Source organism: Trichosurus vulpecula, chromosome 3, assembly GCF_011100635.1.
Source record: "Trichosurus vulpecula isolate mTriVul1 chromosome 3, mTriVul1.pri, whole genome shotgun sequence".
Taxonomy (NCBI): Eukaryota; Metazoa; Chordata; class Mammalia; order Diprotodontia; family Phalangeridae; genus Trichosurus; species Trichosurus vulpecula.
The window spans coordinates 304,590,460-304,606,233 of record NC_050575.1 but is presented as its reverse complement, the minus strand read 5'-3'; the positions used below and the strand labels follow the sequence as shown (position 1 = coordinate 304,606,233).

Genomic DNA, 15,774 nt, shown 5'->3' with positions numbered 1-15,774 from the left:
ATTGGTAATGTGTACACACTTCTTTGTTACTGTGGTGGATTTGGCTTTCTGGTATCTGAATAAATATCTTGGTTTCATCTTCAAGGAAGGGAGTCTGTTATATCTTGTGATTCAGACCTTGGACTATGCCAGCACTGGTTATATATCCTGTTAATTGGTTTTTTAATATAACTTTTTGTACCCCTTTCCAAAAATGATTTTTTAACTTTCTTCATTACCTATCTTCTCTTTCTGTTTACTCAAGAAATCCTTATTAATTCATGATTCCTTTAATCATCTTCTCTCTTATCTCTGTATTCTTCATACAATTAAAGCTTCTAAAGTATCCATTCTAGGCTCTCCCCTCTAGGTACTATCTGCCACTGCCTTGTAGGGCTTAATCCATTTATTCCCTTTTTTATTGTGTCTCACACTTAGAACAATGGCTATTGGGGCAGCTAGGTGGTGCAGTGAGTAGAGCACTGGCCCTGGAGTCAGGGCTACCTGAGTTCAAATCTGGTCTCAGACACTTGATGCATGTATTAGCTGTGTGACCTTGGGCAAGTCACTTAACCCCAATTGCCCTGCCAAAAAACAAAACAAAACAAAAGAACAATGACTATTATTGCTGATGTCAGAAAAGACACTACTTAAAGGTGGGATACTTCCCCTCCTTTCCCCCCCACTGATCTATACTCTCTTTTGTTGACTTTTCCTCCCCACATTGCCTCCTGTCCTACTCCTCCAGGTGCTATTTACCTCTAGAGGTTCCACCTCTCCCCCTCCTTGGACTCCTTGGACTAATTTTCAGGAATCAAATCCCACCTGCCAAATCCAGTTTAATGTCCTCGTCTCTCTTCACTCATAGGAGCATTCATCAGTGGAACTCTCTTCTACATCCACAATAAGGCCTCCTTTCTTTCCTTCTCTTTTCAGTCCCCTTGTCCTTACCATTTTCCTGCAGGCTCTTCTCTTTCTGGGACCCATAGGGATTATTTTCCCCTTATTGTTAGTCCGGGATTGGACCTCAGTGCATCTTTCACATCTCTCTACCCTCCTGTTCCCCTCCCCTTTTCATGTGCCTATGTGTCGGCAATCAAAATGGGCTTTTAGCATCCAGTTCAACCAAGTGCCCTTGAAGAGTTTGGCCTTTGTTTCTTTTATTAGATTGGGAGTCCTTGGTGGCCTTCTTGCCTCAGGGGAGGGCCTAGTTTACATGGGTTTGAGTGACATGTTTGGGAATCAGAGGCTTTTAGACCACGTGGGTTTAAGTCGCCTCTTTGTGACGATTTTAGGTCATGTGGGTGAGTCGCATGAGTGACTCACCCTTGACCCTGAAAAAGATATAAAACCAGGGGTTGGCTTTCTCTTTTCCAGAGTGCTTACCCACAGCCATGGTGGTGCGTGTGACTCTGGGCCAGCCCTTTTGAGCTCCCAGGCTGAACCTAGATGTTGGTAACTATGAATTGTATTTGGTCTGTCGATGTTTGTAATTTGTTTGTATTTGCTGAGTTCAGGGTGCTGACTTTTCCCCCTGAACTAAGTGCATGGTATTTGTATGCTGAATTAAAGTAAGCTTGTTAACCCCTTAACGTTGCTTTCCTTAGTAAAGCAGATCAAAAGATCCTGGGCTTTGGCAGCGTGCTGGCAGTGTTCTTGTTGTTGGGCTTGTGTTGGTTTTTCACCCCCACAGCAGCTGCTAGCCGGATTGTTGAAACAGTCTACCATCTTGTAATGCAGTCTCACAAAAGAAGCATTATGATATCACTAGGTTCTGTCCATAATGTCCCCTGTTTACCTCTTAACTATTACCTCTGCCAGATTTCTACATTCATGCCTGTCATACATTTAGAAAGAAGTCTCTTACTGGTCTTTCTTTTGTTATTCTGCTGCTGTTGTTGTCTGCATTTATTTACTACTCCTACATTTCTGTTGTTTGTAATGTTTTGAGAAGCAAATAATCTCTTGAGTTCTGGTTTTCTTTATTCTTTAAAAAATGTTTAAAAAATTGTAATTATTTATTTATTTTAAATTCTTTTTAAATTTTGAATTTCAAATTCTCTCCTTTCCTCCTATGTCCTCCTTCACCCACTGAGAAGGCAAGCAATATGCTATCAATTATACATGTGAAATCTTGCAAAAGATATTTCCATATAATCTATGTATTTTTTAAAAGCAGGAAAAATAAAGTGAGAAAATTATGCTTTAGTGTGCAGTCAAGAGTTTATCAGTTCCCTCTCTGGAGATAGATAGCATTTTTTTTACCATGAGTTCTTTAGAATTGTTTTAGATCTTTGTATTGATCAGGATAGCCAGTTGGGTCTTTCATAGCCGATCATCATTATAACATTGCCATTACTGTGTACCGTGATGTCCCAGTTCTTCTCACTTCACTTTGTATCAGTTCATATAGGTCTGTCTATGTTTTTTTCTGAAACCACCCCCTCTTGTGATTTCTCAGCACAACAGCAAACTGTCACAATCATGTGTCATATCTTGTTCAGCCATTACCCAGTTGATGTGCATCCTCTTGATTTTTTGTGGTATAGTTACTACAAAAATATTCTTGTTTGTATAGGTCCTTTTTCTTTTTCTTTGATCTCTGGGATAAAGACTTAGTAGTATAGCTGGGTCAAAGGGTATGGACAGTTTTATAGTCCTTTGGGCCTAGTTCCAAAATAATTGAATTAGTTCACTATTCCACCAACAATTCATTAGTGTACCTATTTTTCCCTCATTTGCAACATTCGTATTTTCTGATATGAATGAGGAGGTACCTCAGAGCTGTTTTAATTTGCCTTTCTCTAATCAAGAGTGATTTAAAGCATTTTTTTCATATGATTATAGGTAGCTTTAATATCTTCTTCTGAAAACTGCCAATTTATATCTTTTGACCATTTATCAATTGGGGAATGGCCCTTATTTTTATAAATTTGATTCAGTTCTACGCTCGGTATATATTTGAGAAATGAGACCTTTATAAGAGAAACTTAATGCAGAAAATTTTGATATTACTTCACTGTCTCTGGTACCTTTTAGCAAAATGTAGTTTCCCTGATTATCTCTTTTAATTAGGTCTATTTTTGCTTTTGCTTTGTCTGAGATCATAGTTGCTACTCCTGCCTTTTAAGAAAAATTCAGCTGAAGCATATTAGCTTTTTCTCTAGCTCTTTATTTTAACTCTATGTGTCTGTTTCAAGTGCGTCTTTTGGAAACAACATGTTGAATTCTGGTTTCTAATCCATTCTGCTCTCTGCTTCTGTTTTGTGGGTGAGCTTATTCCATTTATAGTCATAGTTATGATTAATAACTCTGTATTTCCCTCCATCTCATGTTCTTCTATTTCTTTTTCTTTCTCTCTTTTTATCTCATCCTTCCTCAAAAGTCAATTTTGCTTCTAACCACAACCTCCCTTAATTTGCCCTCCCTTTTATCACCTTCTCCTTCTTTTATCCCCTCCCCTCTTATTTCCAGATTGGGTAAGTTATTTTTCTATACACAACTGAGTATATAATCTATATCTATATCTATCTGTCTGTCTATCTATCTGTCTATGTATCTATCTATCTTTCTACCTACCTACTTACCTATCTGTCTACCTACTTATTGGTCTGTCTATTTATCTGTTTATACATGCATATGTATGTGTGTATATATGTATATATTCCCTCTTTGAATCAATTCTGATGAGAGTGAGGGTCAAGTATTGCCTGCCACCCTTTCCCATTTCCTGTTCTACTGTAAAAGCTCTTCCTTGCACATCTCTTTTATGTGAGAAAATTTTTGCTATTCTCCTTCTCCCTTCTCCCAGTGTATCTCTCTTTCTCACCCCTTCATTTTTATGGAGCTCATTCCCTGTTGTAGCTCATTCCCCATTGACTCATACTCTGTCTATACTCATGTTCTGTCTTTATAAGCTTCTCTTAACTGCCCTAATAAAGATAAATTTCTTAGGAATTACGTGTATCCTTTTCCCAAATAGGAATGTAAAAGTTTAACTTTATTGAGACCCTTATGATTACTCTTTCATGTTTACCTTTTTGTTTCTCTTGAGTCTTTTGTTTGAATGTGAAATTTTTCTATTTGGCTCTGGTCTTTTTATCATGAAAGCTTGAAAGTCTTCTGTTTCCTCAAATGTTCATTTTTCCCCTTGAAAAATTATACTCAGTTTTGCTGGGTAGGTTATTTTTGGTTGTAATCCTAGCTCCTTTGCCTTACAGACTATTATGTGCTAAGCCCTCTGCTCCTTTAACATGGAAGCTGCTACATCTTGTGTGATCTTGGCTGTGGCTCCATAATATCTGAATTGTTTCTGGCTTCTTGAAGTATTTTTATCTTTGGCCAGGGAGTTCTGGAATTTGGCTATAATACCTGGGAATTCTCATTTTGGGATCTCTTCATAGGAGGTGATCAGTAGATTCTTTCAATTTTTATTTTACTCTCTGGATCTAAGTTATTGAGACAGTTTTCCTTGACAGTTTCTTGAAATATGACATCTAAGCTTTTTTTGATCATGATTTTCAGGTAGTTCAATAATTCTTAAATTATTTATCTTTAATCTGTTTTGTAGTTCAGTTTTTTTCATGGGATATTTCACATTTTCTTCTATTTTTCCTTCTTTTGGCTTTGTTTTATTGTTTCTTAATGTCTCATAGAATCATTAACTTCCAGTTGTCTGATTCTAATTTTTCTTTATTTTCCTCAGTGAACTTTTGTCCCTCTTTTTCCATTTGGCCAATTCTGTTTTTTAAGGAGTTCTTTTCTTCAGTGAATTTTTGTGCCTCTTTTACCAGTAGGTCAATTTTGTTTTTTAAGGTGTTACTTTCTTTAGTATTTTGATGCTTCTTTTACCAAGCTGTAAATGTCTTTTTATCATTTTCACTCTCACTTCTTTTCTCAATTTTTCCTCTATTACACTTGATCTTTCTTTAATTCTTCCAGGATTTCTTATTGGACTTGGATTTAATTAGCCTTTTTCTTTGAATTAGCCTTTGTTTTAAACTGTTTTCACATTGTTATCTTCTTCTGAGTTTATGTCTTGGTCTTTCCTGTCAACATAGCAGCTTTTTATGGTCACATTGTTTTTTGGTTGTTTGCTCATTTTTCTAGCCTATTTCTTGACTTTGAACTTTATGTTAATTTGGGTTCAGCTCCTCTTAGACTGGGGAGTCACTGTCCTAAACATCAGGCTTTTTCATGCTGCTGTTTACAGAGTTAATTCTGGGGGGGAGGGGGTTGCAAGTTTTTGGTGCTTCCAAGGTGGTGTGATCCTGGCAGAGATGTGGTCACTTATCTTCTGATCTGCACTCTGATCTTTACCCAGGAGGAAACCCTAGTCCTCTGCAGCCACAAACACTAGTGCTCTCTTTGCCTTGGAACTGCAACCAGGGCCCCTGCTCCCTTGTGACCAACCCCTAGCACTCCTCTGCTCCCTGGAACTGTGACCTAGTACTGTGTATGGGCAGTAAAGTTGCCAATCAGTGTCAACTGTACTCAGTGCCAGCTAAGGGTCTCCTTACTCTCTTTCTGACCAGTTTTCTGACCCCCTTATGATCTCTGGGCTGAGAGCTCATGAATCTGCTGCTTCTGCTGTCACTGCTGCTGCTGTGTGTGAGGTTTAGACACAGTGTCACAAACTTCATCTGCCAACCCCCTAAATTTTCATAGGCCAGAAAAATTTCTTACCCTGAACTTTTTTTTGGCTCTGCCACTCCAAAATTTGATTTGAGGAGTCATTTTAAAAGTTGTTTAGAGTGGAATTTTGAGACAGTTCAGTTGTGTTGCCTCTAATCCACCATCTTGGGTCCCTGTAATTGTCTCTGATTTTCTTTCTAGAAATATTTCAAACTTATTTATTATTGAGCATTCATCATTTGTCGTATATAGCTAACCTTAGATTTGCAGGATTGGTCACTGTGGGCTGCATACTGAGCTCTAGTGCTCTTTGGAACACATTATTCTATTCCTTTCTCCTTTTTCCAGTGGGTGCAGAATAATCTTTTGTTATTTAAATGTCCTTTCCTTTGTATTTGGAGGCCTCTCTTCTGATGGTCTTTAGAACTTGTTGTTTCTGAATTAAATTGTTAAATTTAATCACTGTGTGTCTAGAATTGAAGCCTTTTTTTTTTCCTTCTGGAGGTTATCTGTGAATTCTTTTAATTGGAATTTTGTTTTCTATGTTCAGAAACTAGGCAGTTCTCTTCTACTGTTTTCTTCATTGTAGTGTTAAGGTTTTTTTGTTTTGTCCTCCTATTCTGGGTCACCTATGATACTTAGGTTGTCTCTACACATCCTGTCTTTGATATCCATATGTTTTACTTGTATAAGTAAGCATATCTTCTTTTAATCTTCTTTTGCTTCTTTTCTTCTAGATTGCCCTTCACTTCTGTATACTTGCATTCCTAATCTATTCCTCCCTTTTTTTTCTTTGATGAGGTTTACCATTGCAGATTCAAGTTTTTCTATTCTATGCATTATTTTTGCTATGCAGGACATAAGTTTTGCTCTCATAATTCTTATTGCTCTTTTAAACTACTCAGGAAAACCACGTTGTGGTTCCATATTCTCCTCAAATTTCACAGGGTCCTCAGTCTTATCAAATGTTGGATCATTTCCCTTCATCTTGTAGTATTTATTCATACATGCCTGAACTTGTGTATGTTTGGAGGCCATATTTCTTTCTATTGTTACTGTTTTTCCTGTTGATTTATCTGTTTATGTTTAAGGTCTTTAGCAAGATTAAGTGAATAAATAATTTTGATAATTTGTGCTTAGATCTAAAAATAGTTTTATTAATAACTATTTAAATTTAATTTATCTCATTTAACTTTATTAAATAATTTATTAATGAAATAATTTTTTTTTTCAGTATGATTACATGGGCTCTGATATTGAGGCTGTAACAAATAAAGTCATCCAGATTCTTGGTCTTATAAATGCAGTAAGTTTTCTCCCTCTTTATGTTATGTGGGAAAAAAAATTCCTTGTTTTGATTTTAGAGTTAAATTGTCATTCCAAAAGCCAAATGTAAACAAATTGTGTGGCTCCATCAAAACATAGCAATTCAGTTAGGCTCTGCTTGTTGACCATTTACCAAGCAGCCACTGTGTTTAGTATCTTAAACTCTGAATTCCTTTAGAGCAGACGCCACCTTGGTATCCCCAGCCTTTAGCACAGTGCCTAGCACATAGTATGCAGTTAGTAAATGTTTATTGACTGACCTAGCACATTCATAGTGCATAATAAAAAAGTATCTCTGTAGTTGTTTGTTATCTTTTCTATTTCTAGATGTTTACCCAATTTAAAATGACAATTGTGTTGTCATCTTTGGAATTGTGGACATATAAAAATAAGATTTCCACAACTGGGGAGCCAGATGACATATTACAAAGATTTTTGGAATGGAAAAATTCTTATTTGGTTCTACGGCCTCATGATATGGCATATTTATTCATGTAAGTCTAATATTTCTGCTTTGCTAGAAATATAATAAACATATATGTGTATCAAGTATTTTTGTTATGATATTTTATCTCTGCATGAATTGAGAGGCCTTTAGAAACTCTCATAGGGGAAAACATAATTCTGAGATGCCATCATGTGATAGTAAGTTGGGTGTCATAGAGCTCTGGAACAGGAATCAGGAAGATCTGAGTTCAAATCCAGCCTTAGACACTTACTAGCTATGTGACTCTGGACAAATTACCTAATGTCTGTCTGCATTATTTTCTTCATCTGTAAAATGGGGATAGTAATGGCACCTATTTCCCAGGGTTTGTAGAGCTTTTGGCAAACCTTAAACACTATATAAATATATTCATGTATATATTTATATTATATATATATAAATTATATACATATATTAATATACAATAATATAAATATATGTATAATATAAATTCTAGCTCTTATTTTGACTGTTATTGTATGATAAAATCTCTGTATAGAATACAGATGGACATGGTACAGGGTTCTCTCTTTATTTTTTATTTTTTGCCCTTGAGTGAGACCACTGCAGTTGTTTTGAGGCTCCTTGCTGGCAGTGTGGGTGAGTGGCAAAAGACTGTGAGAGTCAGACTCCTTGATTTCTGGCTACAGTGGCCCAGATTCTACTTATACTGACCAATACCAGAGTCCAGTGCTGCAGAAGCAACTAGACAATGATTAGAAACAGGTTTGATTACTGGAGACTGTCAGCTATCATGAAGCCTGGTGGATTGGTGAGCCAGGGATAGGGAGTCTGGTCTAACTTCCCACACTGACCGTCATTCCCTGAGGTACAGAGGTGGCATTCCAGAGACAAAGATCATCCCCAGAGTTCCTATTTGTTGGTAAGTATAGTTCTGAAATGCCTCTAACCAGTGATGTGCTGTAGAAGTAAGGCAAGATTCATGACATTGAGGATGACCATGAACATGCCTGAATGGTTTGGAAACTCAAAGTATGAGAAATTCTCTAGATAGAAGGCAGAGGAAGTATAACATTTATTTAGACATGAGAGAATCCAATTCTAGGACCAGTAGTTCAATTCCATATCGTAGCAATTATATTCCAAAACCAGTAAACCCACTTCAATGTAGCAACAAGGAAATTATAACAAAGTATTATAGTAAGGAGCCAAGCTATACTGTAATTCCCCTCCCCACCCCACCTCCTCCTGCCCTGGCTAGGGCCTTCCAGTAAACAGTCTCTCATGAATCCTAACTCTCTGCTCAGCACTCTCTTCTGCAGCTCTGCCCACTCCAAGTTCCTTGATCTCTGCAACTCTCTCTTGTTCTGCACTCTCCACTCTGCAGTCTTTCTCAATGCTGGCTCTCCCTCAGTGTCTGCTGCCTCAATGTCTTCTTGATGTCTGCTTCTGAATCCTTCCACTCTCAGTTCTGCTGCTTTCAGTCCTGGGCTCTCTTCTTATACAGTCCTAGCTGGCATGTGATTGACTAGAACTCAGTACACATACCATTGGCTCTGGTCTTAGCAACTCCCCTTAGGGCCCTGAGGGCTTCACGCCTCTCTTGGCCTAACTAGCAAAAGGGTATGGTCCTGGGGCCTCACACCTAGTTAGTGAAAGGGTGTGGGCCTGCCTCTAATCAGGCCTCCCTTTGCTGGCCCCACCTGAGGCCTATTCAATGGGTGGGAAAGATCTTTCACTTACTGATTGGTCTTACATGTGCTGGTAAATGTTTAATAACCAGTTAATTCTTGGAAAAATGTGTGGCAAGGCATACTTTTAAGTTAAACCTTCATTAATACTTTCCCCATCACTCTCTAGTCTATATAATCAACAAAATAACAAATCAATCCTGGATTTATAGTATTTTCTGAGCTTTAAATATTCACACTGAAAATTTAACAATCAGCTCTCCAGAGCTCAACTAGATAATTCTAGCAGATTTCTGCCTCTAATCATGTGGATATATGGGTTAATAGTCTCCTTCTTTACCCTTGTCTCACATGATGAAACAGCTTGCTCCTTACCAAGGCTAGCCCTTCTACTTGTTCAAGTGGTACCATTCCATACTGCCTCCTCCAGCAGATTGATTCCTCTGTCATCCCCAATCCTTCACTCATTTTCAATTTCTCCTTTTTAACTGGCTCATTCTTTATTGCCTACAAACATATCCATGTCTCTCTATCCTGAAAGAATCCTCACTTGTTCCTTCCCTCACAGCTAACTATCATTCTATATCTCTTCTGCTCTTTGTAGCTAAACTGAAAAAGGCCATCTATAATAGGTAACTCCACTTTCTTTCTTCTCACTTTCTTCTAATCTTACAGTCCAGCTTCTGACCTTATCATTCCACCAAAATTACTCTCTCCAAAGTTACTAGTGACATTTTAAGTTACTAAATCCAATGGCTTTTTCTTAATCCTCATTCTCCTTGACCTTTCTGAAGCCTTTGACATTGTTACCACTCTCTAATCCTTGATACTCTCTTCTGTCTTGGTTTTTGGGACACCACTCTGTATTGGTTCTCATCCTGCTCATCTAACCACTCTTCTGTCTCCTTTGCTGGATCTTTCTCCAGATCACACTCTTAACTATAGGTGTCCCTTAGGGTTCTGTCGAGGGCCTCTTCTCTTCTTCCTCTATAGTACTTCACTTGTTAATTACAATTTCTATGCGGATGATTCTCAAATCTATCTTTCTTGCCAAATCTCTCTGCTGAACTCCAATCTCACATCCCCAACTGCCTTTCAGAAATGTTGAATTACATGTCCATTAGACCACTTAGCTCAATATATTCAGTATGGAATTCATTATCTTTACCCCTAAACCTTATGCATCTTTATTACTGTAGAAGACAACACATCGTCCCAGTCCAGGGGTGGGGAGCCACAGCCTTGAGGTTACATGTGGCCTTCTAGGTTCTTGGGTGTGGCCTTTTGATTGAGTCCAAGTTTTACAGAACAAATCCTTTTAGTAAGAGGATTTCTTCTGTGAAGTTTGGATTTTGTCAAAGGGCTGTCCTTAAGGATCTAGAGGGCCACATGTAGCCTTGAGGTTGAAGGTTTCCTACCCCTGTCCTAATCCCTAAGGCTCACAACCTAGGAGTCAACATCTCTCTTATAGACCCCCTTCTCACCTCTGACACTGCCATTACTCTAGGCAGGTCCTCATTTCCTCACACCTAGATTATTTTAATAGCTTGCTGGTGGGTCTATCTACCTCAAGTGTCTCTCCACTCCAATCCATCCTCCATTCAACCATTAAAGTAATTTTCTTGAAACATGTGTTTACCCCCTCCCTCTCAACTCTAACCCCAACCCCCCTGCCCCTGCCCAAGTCAGTAAACTCCAGTGGCACCCTGTTGCCTCTGGGATAAAATATAAAATGCTTTGTTTAGCATTCAAAGCCAAAATGAGGACAGCTAAGTGGAGCAGTAGATAGAGTGTCAGGTCTGAAGTCAGAGAGAGTCATCCTCCTGAGTTGAAATCTGGCCTTAAACAGTTGCTAGCTGTGAGACCCTGGGCAAGTCACTTAACCCTGTTTGGCTGAGTATCCTGCAGTAAAATGAGCTGGAGAAGGAAATGGCAAATTACTCTAGTACCTTTGCCAAGAAAACCCCAAATGGGGTCACTATGAGTCAAACATGACTGAAAAATGACTGAACAACAACTGAAAAATGAGCTGAGACTGGTGAGGAAAGCAAACAACCACAAAAAGTATTGTGGGGTTTTTAAAGCTAAAGTAGGAAGAAGAAGAAACTCAAAAAAATTTGGAAATGATGCTTATAGTAGCTGGGACAATACTAACAGATAGCAGGGAAGACAGAACTGCTCAAGTCTTATTTTGCTTCTGTTTTCTCTGCCAAGGGAAATAGTCTTTGCATAGGAAAAGAGAAGAAATAATAGCTAATAGGCAGTTGATACTCAAAATAAGTAAGGAAAAGCATGAGAATAACTTCATGTCTTCTAGTCACCTGCTCCACATGGACTACATTCTAAGGTAATGAAAAAAAAGTGGATGCATTTCCTGGGCAAATGCTAGTCATCTTTGTAAGAGCACAGAAAACAAACATGAGAACCATAGGAGAGCAAATGTTATTTTTCTCAAAAATGGAAAGAAGATGGAGTCTGCAAACTATAGGCTGATGAGCTTAACTTGAGTTCCTTGCAAAATTTGTTTTCCTTTCAAAAGGAAGTCGTTATTAAGGGCCAGTGCAGCTTCACTAAGAAGTGATTATGGTACAGTAATTTTATTTATTTTTGATAGTTACTTAACTGGTAGAATAGGGAAATGCAGATATGTTTACTTAGATCTTAGCAAAGCATTTGATGGAATATTTCACACTATTGGTTTTAAAAAAATGTATGGATTAGTTAACAATATTTCTTCATGGTAGTCATTAATGGCTTTATGCTAGCTGGTAGAAGGTCTCCATTGGAATTACACAGGGATCTGTACTTGACTCTGTGATGCTTAAGATTTTATTGATTATTTGGATAAAAGCACTGAGGAGATCATTTTCAAATTTGCGAATGATGACAGATAGCAAAATTAGGAGTATTTGGTAGAAGTTACAAAGAGGCATATTTAGCACAGATGGAAGGAAAAACTTATTAACAATTAGACTTTCCAAAAATGGATTGGGGATATAGTATAATTTTTCCCATTTCAGGTCTTCAAGGAAAGGCTGGATTACCATTGGTTGGATATGTTAGAGAGCAATTTTTTCTGTTTGAACTACCTGACCATTGAGGTCTTTTTCAGCTCTGAAATTCTGGTTTTCTGTAATCCATCAATGCTTTGATGGTGATCTGCCTTGGGTCTCTCAACAAAATTTTCTGTGGTTTTTTTTAATCTCAATTGTTTTTTGATGTTTTATGCTCTGATTTCGTAATCTTCCATAATATTTTATAAACGAATTTGCATTCTAAACTGGGATTACTTTTGGCTGTCTCATGTCCCCACTTGGTAAGGAGATGAGTTGTTTGCTGGTTGTGACAGTTTAGAAGTTCTTTTGTCCTTTCTTAGGTTGTCTGCTTGACATTATTTAAACTACCAAATGTTGGATATCAAAATCAAGGATCATACCTTTACCCTTTTTCACTTCTTATATTTTGACATCAAAAACTATTTGAATGGACCAGATCAAAGCTATTTTAATTGTACTTAATGTTTTTTCATCTTTACTTGTCCTTCTGATTTTCTTTTTATTGTTACCTGTTCTAATTTGGTGTTGATTTTGATCTTTGTGTCAACTAGTTTGGAATCTGACTGCATGCATACACCCTGATTGGGAAAGGAGTTTTTTCCTATGTAGGGAAATTGATATTTCTTGCTCGTCAAAACATAGCACCAGAGAAAGGGATTCCTTGATGTTCTTTCCATTTCTGGCTTCATGTAAAATTCAGTGTCATTATGTGGGAAATGGGAAGGCTTCAGAGATTTTAATGCTTTGAATAAGTTTCAGAAAATATAGCATGAGTTTTATCTAGCTCATATATCTGAGAATCCCTCAAATTTATGATAAAAGCTGACATGGCAAACTATCTTCCCTGTATGTTCTAATAAGTATGCATATTTATAAACAACCAAGTTAAATCCTTAATGATAATATTGAAATTTGACATTTTTGTTAATAATAATTTTGAATAAAGATATAATTTTTCTTCAGTTATAGGGAGCATCCTACTTCTGTAGGAGCAACTTTTCCTGGAAAGATGTGCGTTCTTCATTATGCTGCAGGAATTGTTCTGGTATGCAGTGACTTAATTAACCTTATTGTTTTCTTTCTAAATATTTATAAACTACCTAATACCTTGGTATCTAAAAACATACACACAAATGCATAATGGGAGCATTTACATGTTATTTTTATAGTTTAAGGACCTAGGTTCAAATCCTTGCTTTGCTGCTTACTATTGATATGATCTTGCTTAAGTCATTTAGGTTCCCTGGGCCTCACTTTCCTCATCTCTAAAATGAGTGGGTTGAACTAGATTACCTCCATAGTCCCTTCCAGCTCCAAATTTAGGTCCTATAATTATTGATTGTTTTACTTGCTATGAAGAGTGATACTATATCTTTACTATATTTTTATGTTCATAATATGAACATTTGTTAAGGGCATCTTTGTTGGAAGTTGAAGAAGGAGGGAATAAATAGGCTTTCACAAGTAATATTCTATAGCAGAACACATTTTCACAGTCACACAATTACCTGAAATGTATGGAGAATATAAGATCCCATTCTGCTGATTTGTTGATTATAAAAAACTTTTTTTTCAATAGGTAAAAGCACCATTTATAGTTTTTTATTGATATCTTTGGTTTTTACCTTTTTTACCTTTCTTTGTATCCCCAGCACTTAGCACAATGCCTGGCACATAGTAAGTGCCTAATAAATGCTTCTTTTTGCTGACTGTTTAAGTCACCTTTATTTGCCAATAAATTCCTCTCAATCCAGAGAACTATCCCTTATAATAAAGAATTTTTTAAAAGCAGTTCAACTAAACTAGTCTATTTTTCCACCAATTTCAGTATTATATGCAGTGATCCATATCCACATTCTTCCAACTCTGCAAAAAGGAAGAGAAATACATTCTTATATCACTTATATCATTGTAATTATTTGATTTGTTGTTCTTTCCATTTATATAGTTATTGTATATATCGATCTTCTGGGTTTTCTTCATTTTCCATCAGTTTGTAGAGACCTTCCATATATATTCTATATATTTCTCATATTCATTATTTCTTATGGAATAATAATATTCCATATAATAATATTCCATTATATCCATGTTCCACAGTTTGTTTAACCAGTCCTCAATGGATGGATATTCACTTTGTTTCCAGTTCTTTGTTACTATAAAAATGCTTTTAAAATATTTTGGTGTCTTTCCGTGACATTGGAGTACAAATCTTGAAGTGAGGCCTCTAGGTGAAAAGAAATGAAATTTTAGTCACTTTATAAGCATGATTCCTAATTCTTTTCAAGTCCTATTTGCAGCTTCTACAACTCCAATTGTCACTTTAATCATTTTAAAAAATCATCTTTGCCAATTTACGAAGTGAAACATCAGAGTTTTTGAAGCATCATTTTAAAAGTTCTCTTGCAACCAGGTATCTCCCACACATATGTAAAAATAATACAGATATCTTAAATAATATAATAAGAGCTAACTTTGTTCCATGATCTTCTGTAATTCTCAGGTAAGCCAGAGAGACATAAATTTACCAAAGGTATGTGCCACTGCCATTGAGGCTATGTAGTACAGAGCCTAAATCTAAGAGAGAGTTCGTATAGATGGTGAAGTCCTTCAGATGTTTTTATTTGTGGGTATGTTGTGTTTAATACATCAATCACTAAAACATTGCACAGCTTCCTAAATTAGATCCTTAACCACACAGAAGAGTTCCATTTGCTATAGCTGTACACATTGGAAAAATCAAGTGGATGAAAAATGTCTGTTGGTACGCATAGTATACTATGGTATGTTGATATACTATGCTATACATACATACACATATATGTAGGTGTTTATATATATATATGTATGTGTACATATATACATATATGTGTCTGTATATATATAAATATGCACACACATATATGTATATAGTTGGATGGATAACCTATAGTGCTTACCTTTCAATATGCATATCTTGGAAAGTTACTTCAAAAGGACAGTGATATCAACCCACAATTGAGTAGGAAAAAGCAAGCAGGCTAGATTACTTTTGGAAATTTTTACAGTTCTTCAAATAACTAACCTTCCTGAAACAGTTTATGTTTTTAATACCAAAATTCTTCTAGTGACAATGTGTGTTTGAAAATCATGGAATACCACAGTCTCTGAAGAAATGAATGAAGCCAATGGAGACACTTGAAGAATTTTACAGGAGAAGTTGTATAATGGATGTCATCAAAGAATGTATGCCTAGAAAATAAGATGCTTTGGTCATGTAAAAAGAGTGAGAAATAATGTGGAGACCTTCAAATTCTCTTGATAGCTACATGCTGTCAGCTGTTCTAGAGAAAGGCCCTTAGCATGTTGAGTGGACCTCTTGTGGTAGATTTACTGAAGGACATGGACAAGAGTTAAATAGTATAAGCAACCATGAAAGCATTGGATTTTTCATCTTTGGAAGCAGTGCCAACATTGACAATATACATATAGATCCATTTAATTATTGAAGAATCAGTATGGTTCTTGCAGTTAAATACATTATAGTCTATAAAAAGTAGACATATGCTTATGTATACGTACTAGTTGTAGTCCTTCATACTTAAAGAGGACCAAAATGACATCACCATGTCAAGGTCAATGTGCACTACATCTGACTGTG

General features: G+C 36.6%; 1 protein-coding gene across 1 annotated transcript in view; it reads left to right on the top strand.

Annotated features, from left to right (window-relative positions):
* LOC118842519 (disintegrin and metalloproteinase domain-containing protein 32-like) overlaps positions 1 to 15,774 on the top strand; it is a 132,867-nt gene that overhangs the window by 38,913 nt on the left and 78,180 nt on the right. The window contains exons 8-10 of the mRNA XM_036749997.1: positions 6,848 to 6,919; positions 7,267 to 7,433; positions 13,098 to 13,179. Of these exons, the coding sequence (XP_036605892.1) occupies positions 6,848 to 6,919; positions 7,267 to 7,433; positions 13,098 to 13,179 (321 nt within the window). The remainder of the gene's footprint in view (positions 1 to 6,847; positions 6,920 to 7,266; positions 7,434 to 13,097; positions 13,180 to 15,774) is intronic.